Genomic DNA, 15616 nt, shown 5'->3' with positions numbered 1-15616 from the left:
GGTTTATATATATAAGCACTATTCATAATGATGTATCCAGTCTTCGTGATTTTCGTAGCTGCTCTACACAAATGATTATTTAATGTGAAATAGATTATGAAGTACCTTCGGTGATACTTCCTTAAGTAAACGCTTGCTTTAACGGAGCGGCCGCTTTCTGTTCTATCTAAATAATTACTCCCTGAAAACATATTTTATCCCCTTAGTAGCACATAAGTTGCTTTAAGTATTCAACACAATGACTCCTATAACGTCAAATAATGTCGAGAAGCCGTCACAATACGCGCATCTAGATATTTTTTTAACCCGTTTACTTTGTGATATCGCCGCGTATTCATGGATAAAATAGCTCGCCTAAAAATTTCTCTTGTTACTAACTAATTCTGAACGTAGCTTAAGCGACAGTCCGATCAATACAAATCGTTGTGAATATTACAAACACCCTCAAAATAGTAATCTTAATAACAAACACTAACTTTTATCAGTGGGGAGGTTATATTAGCGCAATTTTCCAGTAACCAAAGTGCTGCAACTTACCTTTTTTTTACAAAACTTCTCAAGTTGCGTTACTCAGAAAATTAATATTATAGGTTTTCATTAAATAACATTAAAAATTAGGCGTCATTTATTTATGCAGTTTAGTGTTTTCGGGGGCGGGCCAATATCATTAAAAGCGAGGCGCAAAACAGGGTATGTAGAATGTACTTTTATTTTTATTATCGTTTTTTTTGACGGCGAGCTGATTTTCTCACCAACGAAACTGTATTCGTGGAGCTGGTCGCGGAACCTTTACTCCTTCTATAAAAATTACACTTGCCGGATAGATGGCAACGCTTGCACCTATAGAAAAAAACAATAACATAATCAAATTTGAAGGTTATTTTCTTTTTCAAGCTTACCTTAATTCAGCTTTATAAGAAGCGAGGAATAATAACACTGTGTTTTTTACTTTACTCTAGAGTACTTCCCCAAAGGAAAGTAGTAATAAGATGTGACTCTATTTTTACTAGCAAAAGAATAATCCTTCTGTTGCTAAATCTTTTGCCAGCTACCTAGCAATAACCAAATGATTAATAGCATTAATCGCTATAAAAAACAACTGCTAAGGTACGCATCTTGTAGAAAAGTTCATTTTTAAATTTCAGACTTTTACTTGATACAGTGATCCCAGGTCTGTTTAACACATCGCTGGCAGACAAAGCAGTGTCGAGTGGCAGCATGGTTTTTCGAAGGACAAGTTCCGCACTCTGCGCAATGAACATTGACGCTGTGTACCCATCGAACGCACTTAATGCAGTATCTGTTCAAAATATCCGTCATTATTATTAAGATAGTTTAAATTGAATCTCGCGTATCCCTCATATAACAACAATTTTGTGGTCATTTTGAAACTACGACAAGTCACCACGTGCAAAGCTTCTGTCCATAAGTCGGACAATTTTTTGTTTCATTCAAGTAAACGTTGTATTCCAGGGACATACGGGCAATAAATAATTAGTGAATATTTTCTCAATTCACAGAGTTAGAATAAGTTGCAAGTTTTCCCAAGCATCTAATACCACGACAGAACATCGACCGTACTTGTAAGTGGGTCCTGGAAGGGGTATTTCGTTCAGCGGGATATCGGTGAAAATCCTTACGGGGCTTGAATCGTTTTTCATTTTCCGCTGATTGCGATATCGAACTGCGAGATCGCACATCGCCAGTGAGGGAAGATGTAAATTAACCTACTTCGAAAAGCATCCAATTTACTGTTGAGCGTTAATTCTTTCTAGTACTCACTAGGTAATTGATTCCTGGTTAACTTAGTGCTGCTGCAATACTATCGGACACATTTAATCGTTTGATGTTTTTATAATAAAATAAAACGATGGTCTTCTTATGGTACCTGCGATTCGTTGAAATAAGGAAACACGAGCAACCGGTTCCAGTTCCCATGGTTTGTTAGCTTTTTTAGAGTCTTCGCAAGGGCTCCAAGCAAAGCACCAAACGGTGGATCGATGATGACTAGAGCGCTATCAAAACGTTCTTCACAGTAATCTGTGTTATGTATTTGGCGTACGCTCTTTTTGTGAAGCAATTCTGATGAATGCTTTAAAACCTGATTCCGATATAGTTCTTTACGCATAGCCTCAGGATCTCCAGTTTCTTCCTGATCTTGTTCACCTGCTATACAAATGAACTGTTCTGCTGCGGAATCAGTACCAGCAATTTGTAAGGGCATGCTAGCGCAAACTACCATTTTATCACGACGTCGTCGCTTTCTAAGTGGTCTTTCAGTCTGACTAGAGCCTATTAGGGATGGCATTTTCGTTGTTCTCGAAGTCCTAAGTGATTCCCCCGAATCGAATAAAGTGCTTTGTTGTGCAGAAAAATGTCGTTCTCTTTCTGCCACATCTCTTTCTGGAGTAATAGTTTTATAAGGTTTCTCTTCAGATCCGTTTACAAATTTCCACAAAGCGCTTTCATCGCCATCACGAAATGCGAGTCCATTGAACATGTTGAACCAGGTGAATGATCTAGAGGAATAGAACGCTTCCAAGCGTCGATCAATATCAGCCAAATGACATTTCACTCCAAGAACGCGAAGGCGTTCAAATATCGACGGTGTGCCTAGGCATAATACCTGAAATAGCGTATACGTTGTAAATACTTTGGTGTCGCCCAAACACTATTTCGGCACAGAGCTATATTTGTAAAATTTTGTCATAGTAATAATGAACAACTACAATAATCTTTATTTTGAAAAAATAATTATTAATAGATGGAATTTTGTTACGCATTAAGTTTACGGACATTCTTAATCTCTACGGGATCTGCAATATGGTTAAACAACTATAAAACTCATAGAGGATATAGAATAGTGCTTTATGATCAGTAGCAGAAATCAGATTGAATAGTGAGTAGAAGTTACTACAGAAATCTCTATCTAAAAGTTGTTGTGTCATTCAAAAGCCCTGATACTACACATTGGATATATAGAGGCTGATGCCAATTTCAACGAAAGATCATCGTTTTTTTTTTACTTTTTCTTTTACCTTTTCGAATTTGGATGCTAGACGAACCATGAAATCCAACGTGTTTTTATCGAAGTGGTATTGAGCATGGCCTTTATTGGTAGAGAGCTGGGCCAAATAAGACGACGGCGTGTTCATCTCTGTCGGACTGATACCTCGCAAACTGTGATGAAGACATGCTGAGAGACAAGTAAAGAAAAAAAGATAATGAACTGTCGACATGAACACAGCTGGAGAAATAAAAATTTATATTAATTTGTTTTAATATCATATTTTTTTCCTCTCAGTTTTGACCAAAATGTAGATACTCTTTTAATTGTTGCTGAATTACTCTTCAGCATAAGATTATTTAGCCAGAGTGTTTGTGAGGTCAATTAAAATTATTTTTTGATCAATTCATATGCAAAGAAATTAAACAGCACTCATCCGTAAAAACATACGATTCTAAAACAAGCAACTACAAACCATTCTGTGAGGTAGTATAAATACGGCAACATTGCGAGCAGAATAAGGAGTCCTTTAACACGTGCGGAGGATCATGGTGCTCAGCTTTTGGAATGTATTGTTCCCGTACTTCATGCCAGGTTTTGAACTTCTTTTTCAAGTCTACTTCAAAGTAAAGTGGACACAGCTTTCGAGATCTATAAACAGTTCATACCATAATGTTATGATATGCATAAAAAATCTACTTCAACTAACCAACCATATCTTTTTACCTAAACACTCAGCTGACCTAGCGTATAGCCAGATATTTTTATAGCTATCGTTGAATAATCGCTTTCATAAAACTGTAAGGTCTTCACTTTAATAAACTATAGTTTACTAACCTGCAAGCGGAACAAGCAAAGAAGTATTTTCCAACCCGATTAAACAGCAACGCTGGCCCATGACAACAGGCCGGACTCTCGTTAGGATCACTCTCAATGACCGTCACGTACTCCGCCAGTGGCATATCGGAAACACGTCCTTTACTACTATCAACAACAGAGAAACACAGAACACCAGTACAGTTTTACAACAGAACACAGGTACCGTTCTGGTAACGGAACATTAACGGTCATGTCATAAATGTAGAACGTTATTAGCGCGTATAAAATTATTACAATCTTATTTCATAGGACTCAAACCTTCCAAGAATCCTGACAAGTGATTTCCTGTTATTCTGACCGTAGGCTTTGTTCTAAAAAGCGATATTTAACCTTAAACTGTGATACTGTACTAATCATACTGAGTGCAGTTTCTATTTCGATCGCATTGCTGTAAGTTCAAGAAACTATATTCACTGCTGTTTTACCTATTATGTAATACCGTATTTGGCTAAGTCATGCAACATTATTGGGATCAGGTCAGTAGAGAAGGTTGTCAAAAGTATAAATGGTTACTACTGCAGCTTTATAAAACAAAAAGAAGAAAAGTTTTGCAGAGTCCTGCGAATTTCGTTTACACTGGTATTTTACCTTCCAAATAGTCAACTTTTTTTGTAAAATATCCCTATAATTCGCTCGTTTTTCGAATCTCATATACATGGACTTGCACATACAGCTTACAAATTATTTTTTTTCTCTCTGCAAGTTGCTAATGGCGGAAATGCTCTATGCTTACGTAAAATATTGTAGAACTCAAGCATCTACGGCAACTAGCCAATTGCTAAACGACAGTAGAAGAATTGAGGACGTTTTGAAACATTCGATTTTTTCGGGCATTAATATAGTTAATTAATATATTAATTTTAATTATTGTTATTAATTTAATTATTTCCATTACTGTATCACAATGCCAATCGCATAATTTATTATCTTCGAATCAAGCTTGTGATATCGTATGATCCCACAGAATATAAACCAATAGGCTACAATTATTTTAAGGTAATTTAAACTGAAAAGTTCCACTTACACAATGGTAGTCTTCTTTCGAATTTTACAAATAGAAAACATGTACAAATTCAAATTGTCCGTGTTGGATTATCAACTAGTAAAACATTATGTTGTCTGTGTTTCAAATTAATTAAATAAACCAATTCATTTTTGTAATGTAACATAAAATGCGTTATAAGTCAAAGGCGAGCGCGAGACATCGAAACACGTCTGGGTATCATCGAGATAAACAAAACATTCCCCTTTCTTTATCGTCTGGTTTAAATCGAACTTAGTCATGATCTGTTTTACTCAACAGTAGGTTTTACAGTTAAAAATCCATTTAGGTATATTTTTCCTTCTATATGTAGCCGTATTTTTGTTGAATGATATAAATGAGGTACAATCAAATTAACAGTTCGCTAAACTTAATTAAGATTACGTTATCATTTCATTTTCTCCGCTTTACAAATATGTAAAGTAATAACAAAATGTTAAATCTATTAGTTCTAATTTTATTATTCAATAAGAAATTCAAGCTACTGAATTTAACAAATATGATCGATAATGGCCGCTGATTTCGGCCTTGCTGAACGTATTGAAATTTAGAATTACTGCGCTTGCATTGCTTGATATCGCTAGACTTTAAAGGTGCATGGCTCAATCTAAATAAATCATGGTAAAATGTTAGCCAATACGGTTTACCTATTAAAATAGAATAGTTTATCAATTTGCAAATTCTTTTATTTCTGGGCTATCGAATTAGGTTGTTGTGTAGATTTTTTATTCAACGTATTTAGGCACAATAGGGTTCTTATCAATGGCCGAGTTGTTTACATATAGACCGGCGCAAAAATCGACAGCTGAAGAATAATTCGTTCATTCGTTTTAGCGCTTGCATCCTCAATTGATCGAATTGATAGGGAGAGAGTGTTATTTTTAATTGAGAGAGGCCTAAGTAGGAGACAGCGTTGTCATTCTAAGCAACACGCCGATGGTTTACGCTACGTACTATAGATGAATGTTGCAGAGATTGCAACTAGTTTTGTTTTTGTTGGTGCGTGTTGATGTAGGGATAGAGTACGCGCCGGAAATATACCCTGGAAACACGAAATTCGACGCGCTCTTGTAAACTCCAAAAGGTGACTTACTCACGTTCCCTGTTTTTAGGCCGTTGTACATACGTATGTGTGTAAAACCTATAGTGACCTAGTATCTCAACAATAGTGCAAAACGGAACAAAGATTAGGAAAGGAATTTCATTGGAACATTATTATTATTAGGCAAAGCTCACTTTGTATTTTTATGACTATAAGCAAAAGCTTATCCAGCAATATGAGTTGTGCCGTACACGAGGAATGAGTTTGCATGATTGAAGAGTTTATTTTTCAAATTCTCGTATTAAGTAGATGATAAATTAGTCAGTTATTAAAGGCGAATTTGGAAAATGAAGCTTCCTCCGAGGATACAACAGAATCTAAGACCAACGACGCTCAGAGTAATCTAACTTCTTGTGATAGCATCTTAGGGTGCCTTGTCATAATTCATTTAACCGCTACGTTTATGTATGCAGAGGTTTATATGGATTTTTCTAGCGGAGTGATCTGTTGAAGTATAGATTTGCGACGCCTTGTACCGTAGAAACGTTTGTCTGTCATGTCACAACGCCGTATGTGAACCAATTTAATTGACCAGTCTGTGATGTGGTTAGCAAAGTTCAGCTATGCCAATAAAGATATCTCGTATCTGCTTAAATTAAAAAAATTCTCTAACGTGTCTTAACCGTTCGACGTTTGTTGAACATCAAATTACTTTAACGTATCCAAGCCGGCTTGTATGCCGGGAATCACTTGTCAAAATGAAACTACCGAAATCTCCATGAAAAGTCCAAATAAACATTTCTATTAAACAGCAATAACAAATTTATGCGTACATAAGCATTTAGTATTATAAAGCAGGATATATTAGGAAACTCAATAGGGTCCTAGGTAAAATACGAAATATCTATCCAAGTAAATGTCTTAATCTTGTTATCTTCACATCATTTCGGATACATTCGGATAGCTATCACTAATTTATACATTATACATCTGTACTCCTAGACACATATTTTAAGGAAGGTGAAAATTGGTGATTTTCAGTAACTTAATAGGCCTTTAGGCAATAGCTTACGAAAGTAATTCATTATGGCGGAGATGAACACTGGGCCTCCTCTCACCCCGCGTGGATCATATACCTTAAGAGGTTATGGCGGAGGATATCTGGATACCTTTCTAGTTGCAAAAGAACATTTTAAAGAGCAGGTAAGTAATCGTGTTGGCTTTGTATTACATTGAATCTATATAAAATTTGCGATAATTATTACTTTGGAAGCATTAAACACGGTAAAATTATAGTTTAGCTAATTATGGATTCATGAATGGGCTCCAAAGTATCTGCAATGGGTTTCAAGTGTTTCTTATATATCCTTATATAAAGTAGAGAGTAAACCAAGCAGCCGTTGGCTGGCTTAGAACTCCATTGTAAATGATAACAAACTACCCATTGAATAGTCACCAGACAGCATGATTTCCATATGCTTCATTTCCATAGACTATCTGTAAGATGCTGCGTTTGCCTTTGCAGTTATTTGCGTCATATATAATAATTTCGAGTTCAAGTTTAACTGTACGAACTTTTTGCCTCAGGTATCACTTGTGATCGACTCTCACTGGACACCATCAAATGTGTTCTACTTCTGTGTGGGATTCACTTTCCTGGTATTCTTGTGGAAACAGTACCTTATGTATAGACAGGTAGGACCATGTGGTAATTGCTGAAATATATATTTTTTTGCGACCTGATAGATGTATCTATCAGTATCGCAAAAAAATTTATACAACAGGATTTCATATATATATATATATATACGCAGATGTTTCGTCGCTGAATATGTATCTAAATCATTCCGTGGCTTTAGCATAAAGTTAACATAAGCTGTTTCTGGTTGTCTAAACTTCTTAGTATCGCGTGTACGTGCTGAACGAGTTCGTCCCCCCAGAAGTGTGCATTCTCATGGAACAAAAATACTTTGCAAAGGCCCGTGCCTATCGCATCGATCTCACGCGATTTGCCTTTGTACACGAGACGTTCTCTCGGATTCTCACCCTTGTAAGTTGCGTGTAATTTCTTATAGTCGTCGCTCATTGGTTTTAGGTAAGCGAGTGCGCGCGGATACCTAATTTCTCTAATAAACAACTTTCAACAATTTTAGGTCGTGCTTTCATTGAATATCGGCCCAAAATTCTGGGACTATTGTGGGCATCTTGTCACGTTAGCAGGTAGGAAAACAAAATATCAACCCTTTTGTCTTGGGTGCATGATACCATGAGTTGATCGTTCCATGTATACTGTACATGTACTTGAAAACAGTTATTCTGTAATATAGAAAATTTGCAAGATTTGATTGTTTCGTAGCCAACATAAGTTCGCTGACATTGATCTTTCCTACAGGATACAGTAAAAAGAATGAACTACTCACGACGGCCGTCTTTGTACTGATCGGCTCATTTGTTTCGACACTGATCGGACTTCCCTGGGATCTCTACGGAACATTTAAGATTGAAGAAAAGCATGGATTTAATAAAATGGTGAGTGCATTTTAGTACTACTAGATGCGTTCTGTAATTCTTTATAATAACTTTGCAATTTATTTTCACCTGTAGTCATACGCTAGAACTGTTATCATAACTTTACTTTCGCTTTCTTTAAATGTTTACGAGGGAGGGGGCATTGTTTTTTTACATGAGTGATTACCGCAGGGATGTGCTAAACGATTTTCCAAATACAGGCCAAACTGTGTGCAGATGACTGTAAACAGAAACATACTCGACCTCACCTAGCAAGTCCCTAAGTTTTGAAGTAGACCTATCGATTCACTTCACTTATATACCAGTGGGTTGAAATTACTAATGTCAACCCAATTTGATGCTTTGGGTCTTTTTCAGAGGCATTTGAACATCCCTCGTCCCCACTGTCTTTCAATCATTCTTTCTCTGTCCCCATCCCTTTTTAATGCTAGTGTCCTATTCCTTTCTTTACGCTCTCTTAGCCTTATACTACGTTCCACCACGTATTAACCACTCTCCATGCTGCTAGGGTCGTTGTCGTGTTATCGTTAACTGTAACTCCACGACGTCCTTAACTGTTTTTCTTCCAGTCCCTACCTGCTGAGTTTCTTTTTTGCTTCAATTAGAGGCCTGCGATGGAAAATTGTGTGTTTCATGTTGTGCTCCGTCGCAGTGTTGTAAAGACATACCTTTTTCAGTTATGTAGATTCGGAGTGGTCCATGGTCAGCTTTCCTTTCTTTCAGACTTATCCGGAGATCTAGAATCAGGTTTCTGGTTGTCGCACTGTTCTTCGAACATCATACCGTAGTCGGGTTTATGTCATTATCTAAGAGCTGTAAGCTTTTCCTCTCGCTAGGAAATTCCACGGCGCCATTTTGGTTAAGATTAGGGACACTTCGGTCAAGACCGCCCTGTACGCTAAACTAATCCTGATGGCCAGCGTCCTTTAGACCGAGATTAATGCGTCCCTATTCCTTGCCGTTTGCAATATCATGTTTTCGTATACAGGTTATGCATATGGTTGTATTGATTCAGCAACCGCGGCTAAGATCCTGCGACTATTTCCCAAAGCCCTATCAATTCTCGGCAAGGTCCGAGTCAGGCTCAGGTATAGCTTGAAAGTTTTTGCCGAAACGTATTTCACGTTGGCAAGTGCGGATAGGCCGGTATCCAAAACGATCCAAGATGCTTTGCTTTACTATGATGAATGATCCGCTACCACAAAGTCAACCCTCCGTCCGTTTCCGATCTATTAGTTAGAGGGCTTCCGCCTTTTTAGGTGCCAAGTGTTGATAGTTGCGATCTATCCATTGTGCTTCATTGGCCGCGTTTTATAAAGAGTTTTCTGTTCTAGCCATGATCACGAGCGCGAGATCGTCAATGTAAGTTAGAATTCCAGAGCAAGGGTCCGAAAATCAAGTTCTGCTGGGCAACGACACTCCTCTTCCTTGCAACTATTTTTCTCACCTACTCCTAGACAGTATTACTTCTCTGCACTGGATTTATTTTTGTTTTTTATTCCATCGTTAATCCATAATGGAAATGGACTGTATCACGGTATGGGAGAGTTCAATAAAACAATAGTTTTGTTAAAGCTTTTCTGCCGCATGTTAACTTATTCGTAACAATTATTTGCATAACAATTATTTGTGATTGTATTTATAGACGTTGAAGTTCTACGCGTGGGATAAGATAAAAAAGTTCATCGTATCTCAACTCATTACGCTGCCTATTCTCTGCGGAATGGTTCAAATCGTTAAAGTCGGAGGTGACCTGTTCTTTGTCTATCTTTGGGCATTCATGTTCATGGTCACACTCCTGGTTATGACAATTTATCCCGATTTCATCGCACCTCTATTCGATAAATTCTCTCCGCTGCCTGAAGGAAAACTCAGGTATTACAAGACACGCAATAGAAATGTACACATATAGCCAATGTATGATTCGGTTATAAATAGCATTTTTTACACAACGTAGCATAGCGTATTGCATCTAATTGTATATTGTCCATTGCTGATAAAATATCCACCTATTACTCAATTTTTAAAAAAGAAGATGCTTCTATGGTTAAGTGAATTCGTTCTGTTATATAATTTCCAAATCAAATTTTTATATTCCATAGATTAAAACATATAAAATTTGTGCAATCTAACCCTATTACGTCTCCAATGCTTTTGCTTCAATGTATAACAGGAACGAAATTGAAGCTGTGGCGGCGTCTCTTGAATATCCACTAAAACAGTTGTACATTGTCGAACAGTCGAAGCGATCTGCCCACAGCAACGCGTACCTATATGGTATGTTCAGTAGTAAAAAAATTGTCCTCTTCGACACACTTTTGAAGGGATCCAGTGAAGCAACAAATCTAAATGAAAACACGGTTCGTATTCTTATTGTCTTGCAAATGTCATCTAGGTATATGAGAATTTTGCTCTATTCCAATATTAGGCCAGAATCTCTAACTTGATTCTTTGGAGATATAAAAATCAAAACTTGAGGAAGTAAACACACTTTTGTGATTAGAATATGAAGAATTCGATATGTTTTATAATATGATAATGTGGTATTAATGGCGTAACGCTAAGCTGTACATATACAGTGCTTCTTTAACAAACTTTAACAAGCAGCGATTGTTTTTTTTGATCAATATTAATGTTTCAAAATGATTAGTCGAACTAAAAAATATTTAGAAATAGAATCTGATAAAAGACACGAGCTTTCTTGTGATTTTTGTTTTATCTTATTTTTATGTCATCTAGTGGGCTAGAAATCCGCTTTTTACAGATAGCAATAGCCCAAATTGTTTATAAGTTGTTTTTACAAGTATATACGAACGATTTTTATAAAGCCTGGAAAGAAACAATTTCTTTTAGTTTAACAATTTAATTCTATCTCGGGGTATGTGCAGGCCAACGATAATGCTACAGAGACAGAAGGAGTAGACGAACCGGATGATCACGGTGAGCCCGGAACCAACATCAAACGTAGAAATGTTGACAGTTCAGAAGAGAAGGGAGATGATTTAAAAAAGTGCACTGACGACGAAATTGTTGCTATTATCTGCCACGAATTAGGCCACTGGAAGATGTGGCATGTAACCAAGCGATTCGTCATTCGTACGTATTTTCTTATGGCATTTGCTTTATTAATTTATACACCTTTCAAATATCAAACATTTGAATATTTGCCGACGTACTCCAAAATTACGATTAACGTTTAGGTCAGAAACAAATTCCCTATAAACTGCTATATGTGAAAATGTGCATCACAGATGGAGGCGTTTTTGTAATATGTTTATATATAAATATACTTATCATATAATTAAGTGCATTAAATATCAAAAGAACGTACTATAACAAAAGCACTAAGATGTTCTTAACATTTCTAAATTAATGCAGTTTATTGCTTCCGTGGCTGATGTACTTCGAATGACCGTAGCAATTCAATGGTCTAATTATCTTCACAAACCTATGTTTCAGTGCACCTCCACATGCTGTTCAGCTTCATTATTTTTGCGTCATTGTACCAAAACGCCACCATTTATAAGGCGTTCGGTTTCGATACTGACAAGCCTATACTTATCGGAATGCTGCTTATACTAGAGTATATATTCTCACCGTACAATGTGGTAAGTGTCAATGTACAAACAAACGAACGAATGAATAAATTTAACGACAGGCGTTGTAGAGTCTACCAACGAATCTAATATAGGTGGCAGCGACGCTTATCTTTAGACGTCTTTTTCACCGTTAGCATTTGCAAATTAGGTGACGCAGGCAAATACTTTGCGTATCATGGTTTCCGTAATACGAATAGATTTGTTGACCCAACGTGAAATTACCTCCCTCTGCATAGAGTTACATGTAAAAAGAGGTTAACATTTGGACAGGAGAGTGAGTATACCCGAAAATTGGCATAAAAAGGTAGGCTTGGTAAGTTGATACGCATCGGAGTCTGTTAAGAGCATCTACAAAAACGGCCCACGTCTCCTGCGGTAACAGTGGTGATCATCATGGCCGAATCGATAAATATCAAATATATAAACAATATAATGCCTGTTAGCTTAGCTGAAGTACCCGTTGATTGTTTCTACAGCAATAGTTAAATGTTCATTGAATAGTAGTTGCATCATTAGATTGCACGGCATTGTCGGTCGTTGTCACCATTAATAATGCGATTATTCCCCGATGCCGCGGGAGCGCTGACGCTGTATTTTTAAATGTCGCCTTCGGCGATGAAGCAGCGGTTTTACCGTTGAGAGTAGAAACGTAGGATTTGGTTTATAGGAGCATGTAAGTTACTCGGAGCTGGTTCATTGCAAGCTTTCAATTACTACCTAAATTTGCTTCCTCACATAGATCCCTTTGTGAAAAAAAGCTGCCATCCGGTCAGGAGAACAAATCGTCGACAAACATTATGCGTCTAAAGGTACCCAGCGGGTCCCCTGTCAAAGAGGCCAGCGCTAATAAATATATTAGGCGACAATTACTTAAGTAATATTTTTTATTTATACTGTAATGAAATATTATTGAACAATTACATTTTTATAGGAAATTGCAAGATTGCGGACATCGGATAAAGTCGAAGCTATAGAGAAGAATTACTTAGCCATTTCGAACTATTCAGTATTGTGATACCAACTCTTGAAAGTTTCCTCGGTCTTGACTTCTGCACGAACAAAAATAAGATTTTTAAGATAATGTGCGTAGCAAAATGCCTAAGTGCATAATTTATTTCACAGTCAATAACATCTTAGACGACCATTTAAATTCAAAAATGTATGCAAAGCATTCGATAGCTTGCGAAACGCCCCTTTAGGTATTTTATTAATGAGAACTAATTAACTTTAAGCTTCGTTTATCGACTCGATTATTGTATACTATACAAAAAACAGCTGCACCACGTCTTGATTATCTACTGCATATTTTCGTCTCAATGTTTATAAATATATCTGAAGTAAGAGATATTTGAATGTCCCACATAATAAGAATTCAACAATTCCTTGTATTAATCAAAGTGTTCTATTCCTTGCAATTGGCGATATTAAGTAAACAGTATCCGCATTTGAAAGCGGACGAGCGTCAATCTAATACAATAATTAGTGTTAAAACCTTTTTTACTGCAGTTGTTTATTAGTATTAGTGAAGGTAGGCGCTTTTGTAATAGTAAGGAATATGCGTGTATGTATACTATTCAAATAATAATGTTGTATTATTCAACACCTCTTTTGGTTAGTGCAGCAGCATTTGAATATAGTTTTTATCAATGAGTTCGTATGTATTGTCAAATCCGTTACTTTGTTCCTCGGTTTGCAGTTTATGGACTTTCTCTTGACGTACTACTCGAGAAAGCAGGAGTTTGAAGCAGACGATTTTGCACGAAAAATGCACCGCGCCTCATATTTGAGACAGGTGAGGAACTTAAACGACATAAGTTAAAACCGTTTAACCACTTTAATTGTATTTTCATACCTAGTATACTATAATAAGGTAAACATTTTGAAGATAACAGAATAATATACACTTATTGTTGGAAAATATTGCACCGATATACCACTCAATTGACCTTTGAGTTTTTGTAAAGTTTTTTCATGGCCCGTATTTGCCTCTTGAATGATATATGAATAAGACGTTGTATTTACATGTAGAAAGTAACAAACACTGTGGTTGCTTGCAGGCGCTGATCAATCTAAACAAGGACAATCTGGGTTTTCCTCTAAATGATCCATTGTACTCCGCGTGGCATCATTCACATCCACCGTTGCAGGAACGCATCCAGGCGCTTGGCAAAAACGAATAAGCGCCCTGTTTGCCGATCTCGTCATATTGGAGACTTGAATGTGACAAATATCCGGGTGGCGAAATAGACTAAAGTTGACAAGAAATGTCTCAAGTAAACCTTACATCTACCTTAATTGACTTTTGGAAAATTCGTTTGAGGTGCACGTGCGATAGCACCTATATCCGAACAATTGATTTCGGAAAAAAACAAAGAAGCATCATCGCTATAGATTCCATACTCCATTAATAAAAGTAATAAGAGTCGTAGTTGTTTGACTGAAATACGATGGGCGTTCTAGTAAGTTTCTCTCTTATTGTCACTTGTCAGAATGTGGTAACTGTAAGTCAACTTGAAACGATAAAGTTGATGCCCAACGATAACTTTTCCATATATTCCATTGTTTCCAATATATGCAATTACCTTTGTCAGGTTTAGTTGGTACCGAAAATGATATAGCAGAACTGACTTCTTATGTCTGAACATTGCTGCACTTAAAACATATTTATAGCCTAAGTATTTTATAGTTTTATTACAGATGTATAAGTATAAAAATTAATGCGCGACTGCAACATTATGCCTGCAGCTATATAATAAAGATTCTGAGTACAGCGACGGCATGGAGAAACGTATGCAGGTTTGGGACAAGTAGGTGAGCGACTCTGACAGTTAAAGGCGCGAATGAAAGCTGATCTTTTCCAAATCATTGTTATGCTACCACACAAGTTATATTTTATTTTTGTCCTTACCAGGGTGTTGGTTGGTGAAAAACATAATTGACTTTTCTAGTAGCTAATAAATTAGCTTTAAGCATTGCTGCATAAGCTAATGCGTATGTACAAAGAACGTTGACAGCACTCCTCACTTTTCTCAATGCCTCTTTTGATGGGTACAGCTAACCTCAGATTTAACTGCAAAGATGGTTGCATGATACAATGGTGTGTACTAGGTAACGCGTTGTCAACAAATTTTTTTAAGTTAATATGTACTAACTTGTCAAATAATAGACCACAAAGAGTTGTATGAATAAACTTTAGCTTTGCATATGTTCGTGTGCAGTTATTACATGCAATAGTAAATAATAATAATAAAAGCCAACACTTAGAGATCCTTCAACAGTCTCTTAATGTATATTTAAGAAACGTTCTTGAATGAAAAAAAAGGCATTTTGTGCTGTGCCTTATTCTTACATCAAAACCGATGCATCCTTGCTTGAAAGTTCACCTAGCTACATATGGCCAATTTTACACGAGTAGAGAAAAAAAGAACGTTTGTTAAACGTTCTTTTAAAACGTCTTGACAAAAACAATTTTTGAACAAGGTTAATCACTTTAAATATACGATCAAAACTAGTAGCCC

The 15616-nt window shown here is 36.6% G+C and overlaps 2 protein-coding genes across 8 annotated transcripts; one reads left to right on the top strand and one right to left on the bottom strand.

Annotated features, from left to right (window-relative positions):
• Nucleotides 1-695: 695 nt before the first annotated feature.
• LOC111248097 (rRNA N(6)-adenosine-methyltransferase ZCCHC4) lies at nucleotides 696-5116 on the bottom strand. Of its 5 annotated transcripts, none has more exons than XM_022799867.2 (8): nucleotides 4911-5116; nucleotides 3845-3991; nucleotides 3483-3658; nucleotides 3039-3196; nucleotides 1889-2626; nucleotides 1582-1727; nucleotides 1148-1300; nucleotides 696-840 (listed from the first exon to the last, which is right to left on the bottom strand). In XM_022799867.2, the coding sequence occupies exons 1-7, from the start codon at nucleotides 4949-4951 to the stop codon at nucleotides 1150-1152; spliced, it is 1557 nt and encodes a 518-aa protein (XP_022655602.1). In that variant the 5' UTR covers nucleotides 4952-5116; the 3' UTR covers nucleotides 696-840; nucleotides 1148-1149. The 5 variants fall into 5 exon arrangements, with proteins under 5 accessions (XP_022655602.1, XP_022655600.1, XP_022655601.1 ...); XM_022799865.2 differs by having other exon boundaries at nucleotides 1154-1300; XM_022799866.2 differs by having other exon boundaries at nucleotides 1154-1300; nucleotides 3845-3988.
• A 690-nt stretch (nucleotides 5117-5806) lies between these two features.
• Nucleotides 5807-15303, top strand: LOC111246963 (CAAX prenyl protease 1 homolog). 3 transcript variants are annotated; one of them, XR_015323512.1, is made up of 12 exons: nucleotides 5807-6012; nucleotides 7012-7173; nucleotides 7558-7665; nucleotides 7874-8020; nucleotides 8124-8190; nucleotides 8363-8499; nucleotides 10145-10374; nucleotides 10673-10859; nucleotides 11388-11595; nucleotides 11959-12107; nucleotides 12838-12907; nucleotides 13795-13838. XR_015323512.1 is itself a non-coding variant. In XM_022797427.2 (12 exons), exons 2-12 carry the CDS (start codon nucleotides 7057-7059, stop codon nucleotides 14276-14278), a joined length of 1569 nt encoding a protein of 522 aa, XP_022653162.1. In that variant the 5' UTR covers nucleotides 5807-6012; nucleotides 7023-7056; the 3' UTR covers nucleotides 14279-15303. The 3 variants fall into 3 exon arrangements, 2 of the variants coding, with proteins under 2 accessions (XP_022653162.1, XP_022653161.1); XM_022797427.2 differs by lacking the exon at nucleotides 12838-12907 and adding an exon at nucleotides 14156-15303 and having other exon boundaries at nucleotides 7023-7173; nucleotides 13795-13890; XM_022797426.2 differs by lacking the exon at nucleotides 12838-12907 and adding an exon at nucleotides 14156-15303 and having other exon boundaries at nucleotides 13795-13890.
• The last annotated feature ends 313 nt before the right edge of the window (nucleotides 15304-15616 follow it).

This window comes from Varroa destructor, unplaced genomic scaffold (assembly GCF_002443255.2).
Source record: "Varroa destructor unplaced genomic scaffold, Vdes_3.0 BEIS01000003.1, whole genome shotgun sequence".
NCBI lineage: Eukaryota > Metazoa > Arthropoda > Arachnida > Mesostigmata > Varroidae > Varroa > Varroa destructor.
This window is presented reverse-complemented; position numbering and strand designations above follow the sequence as displayed.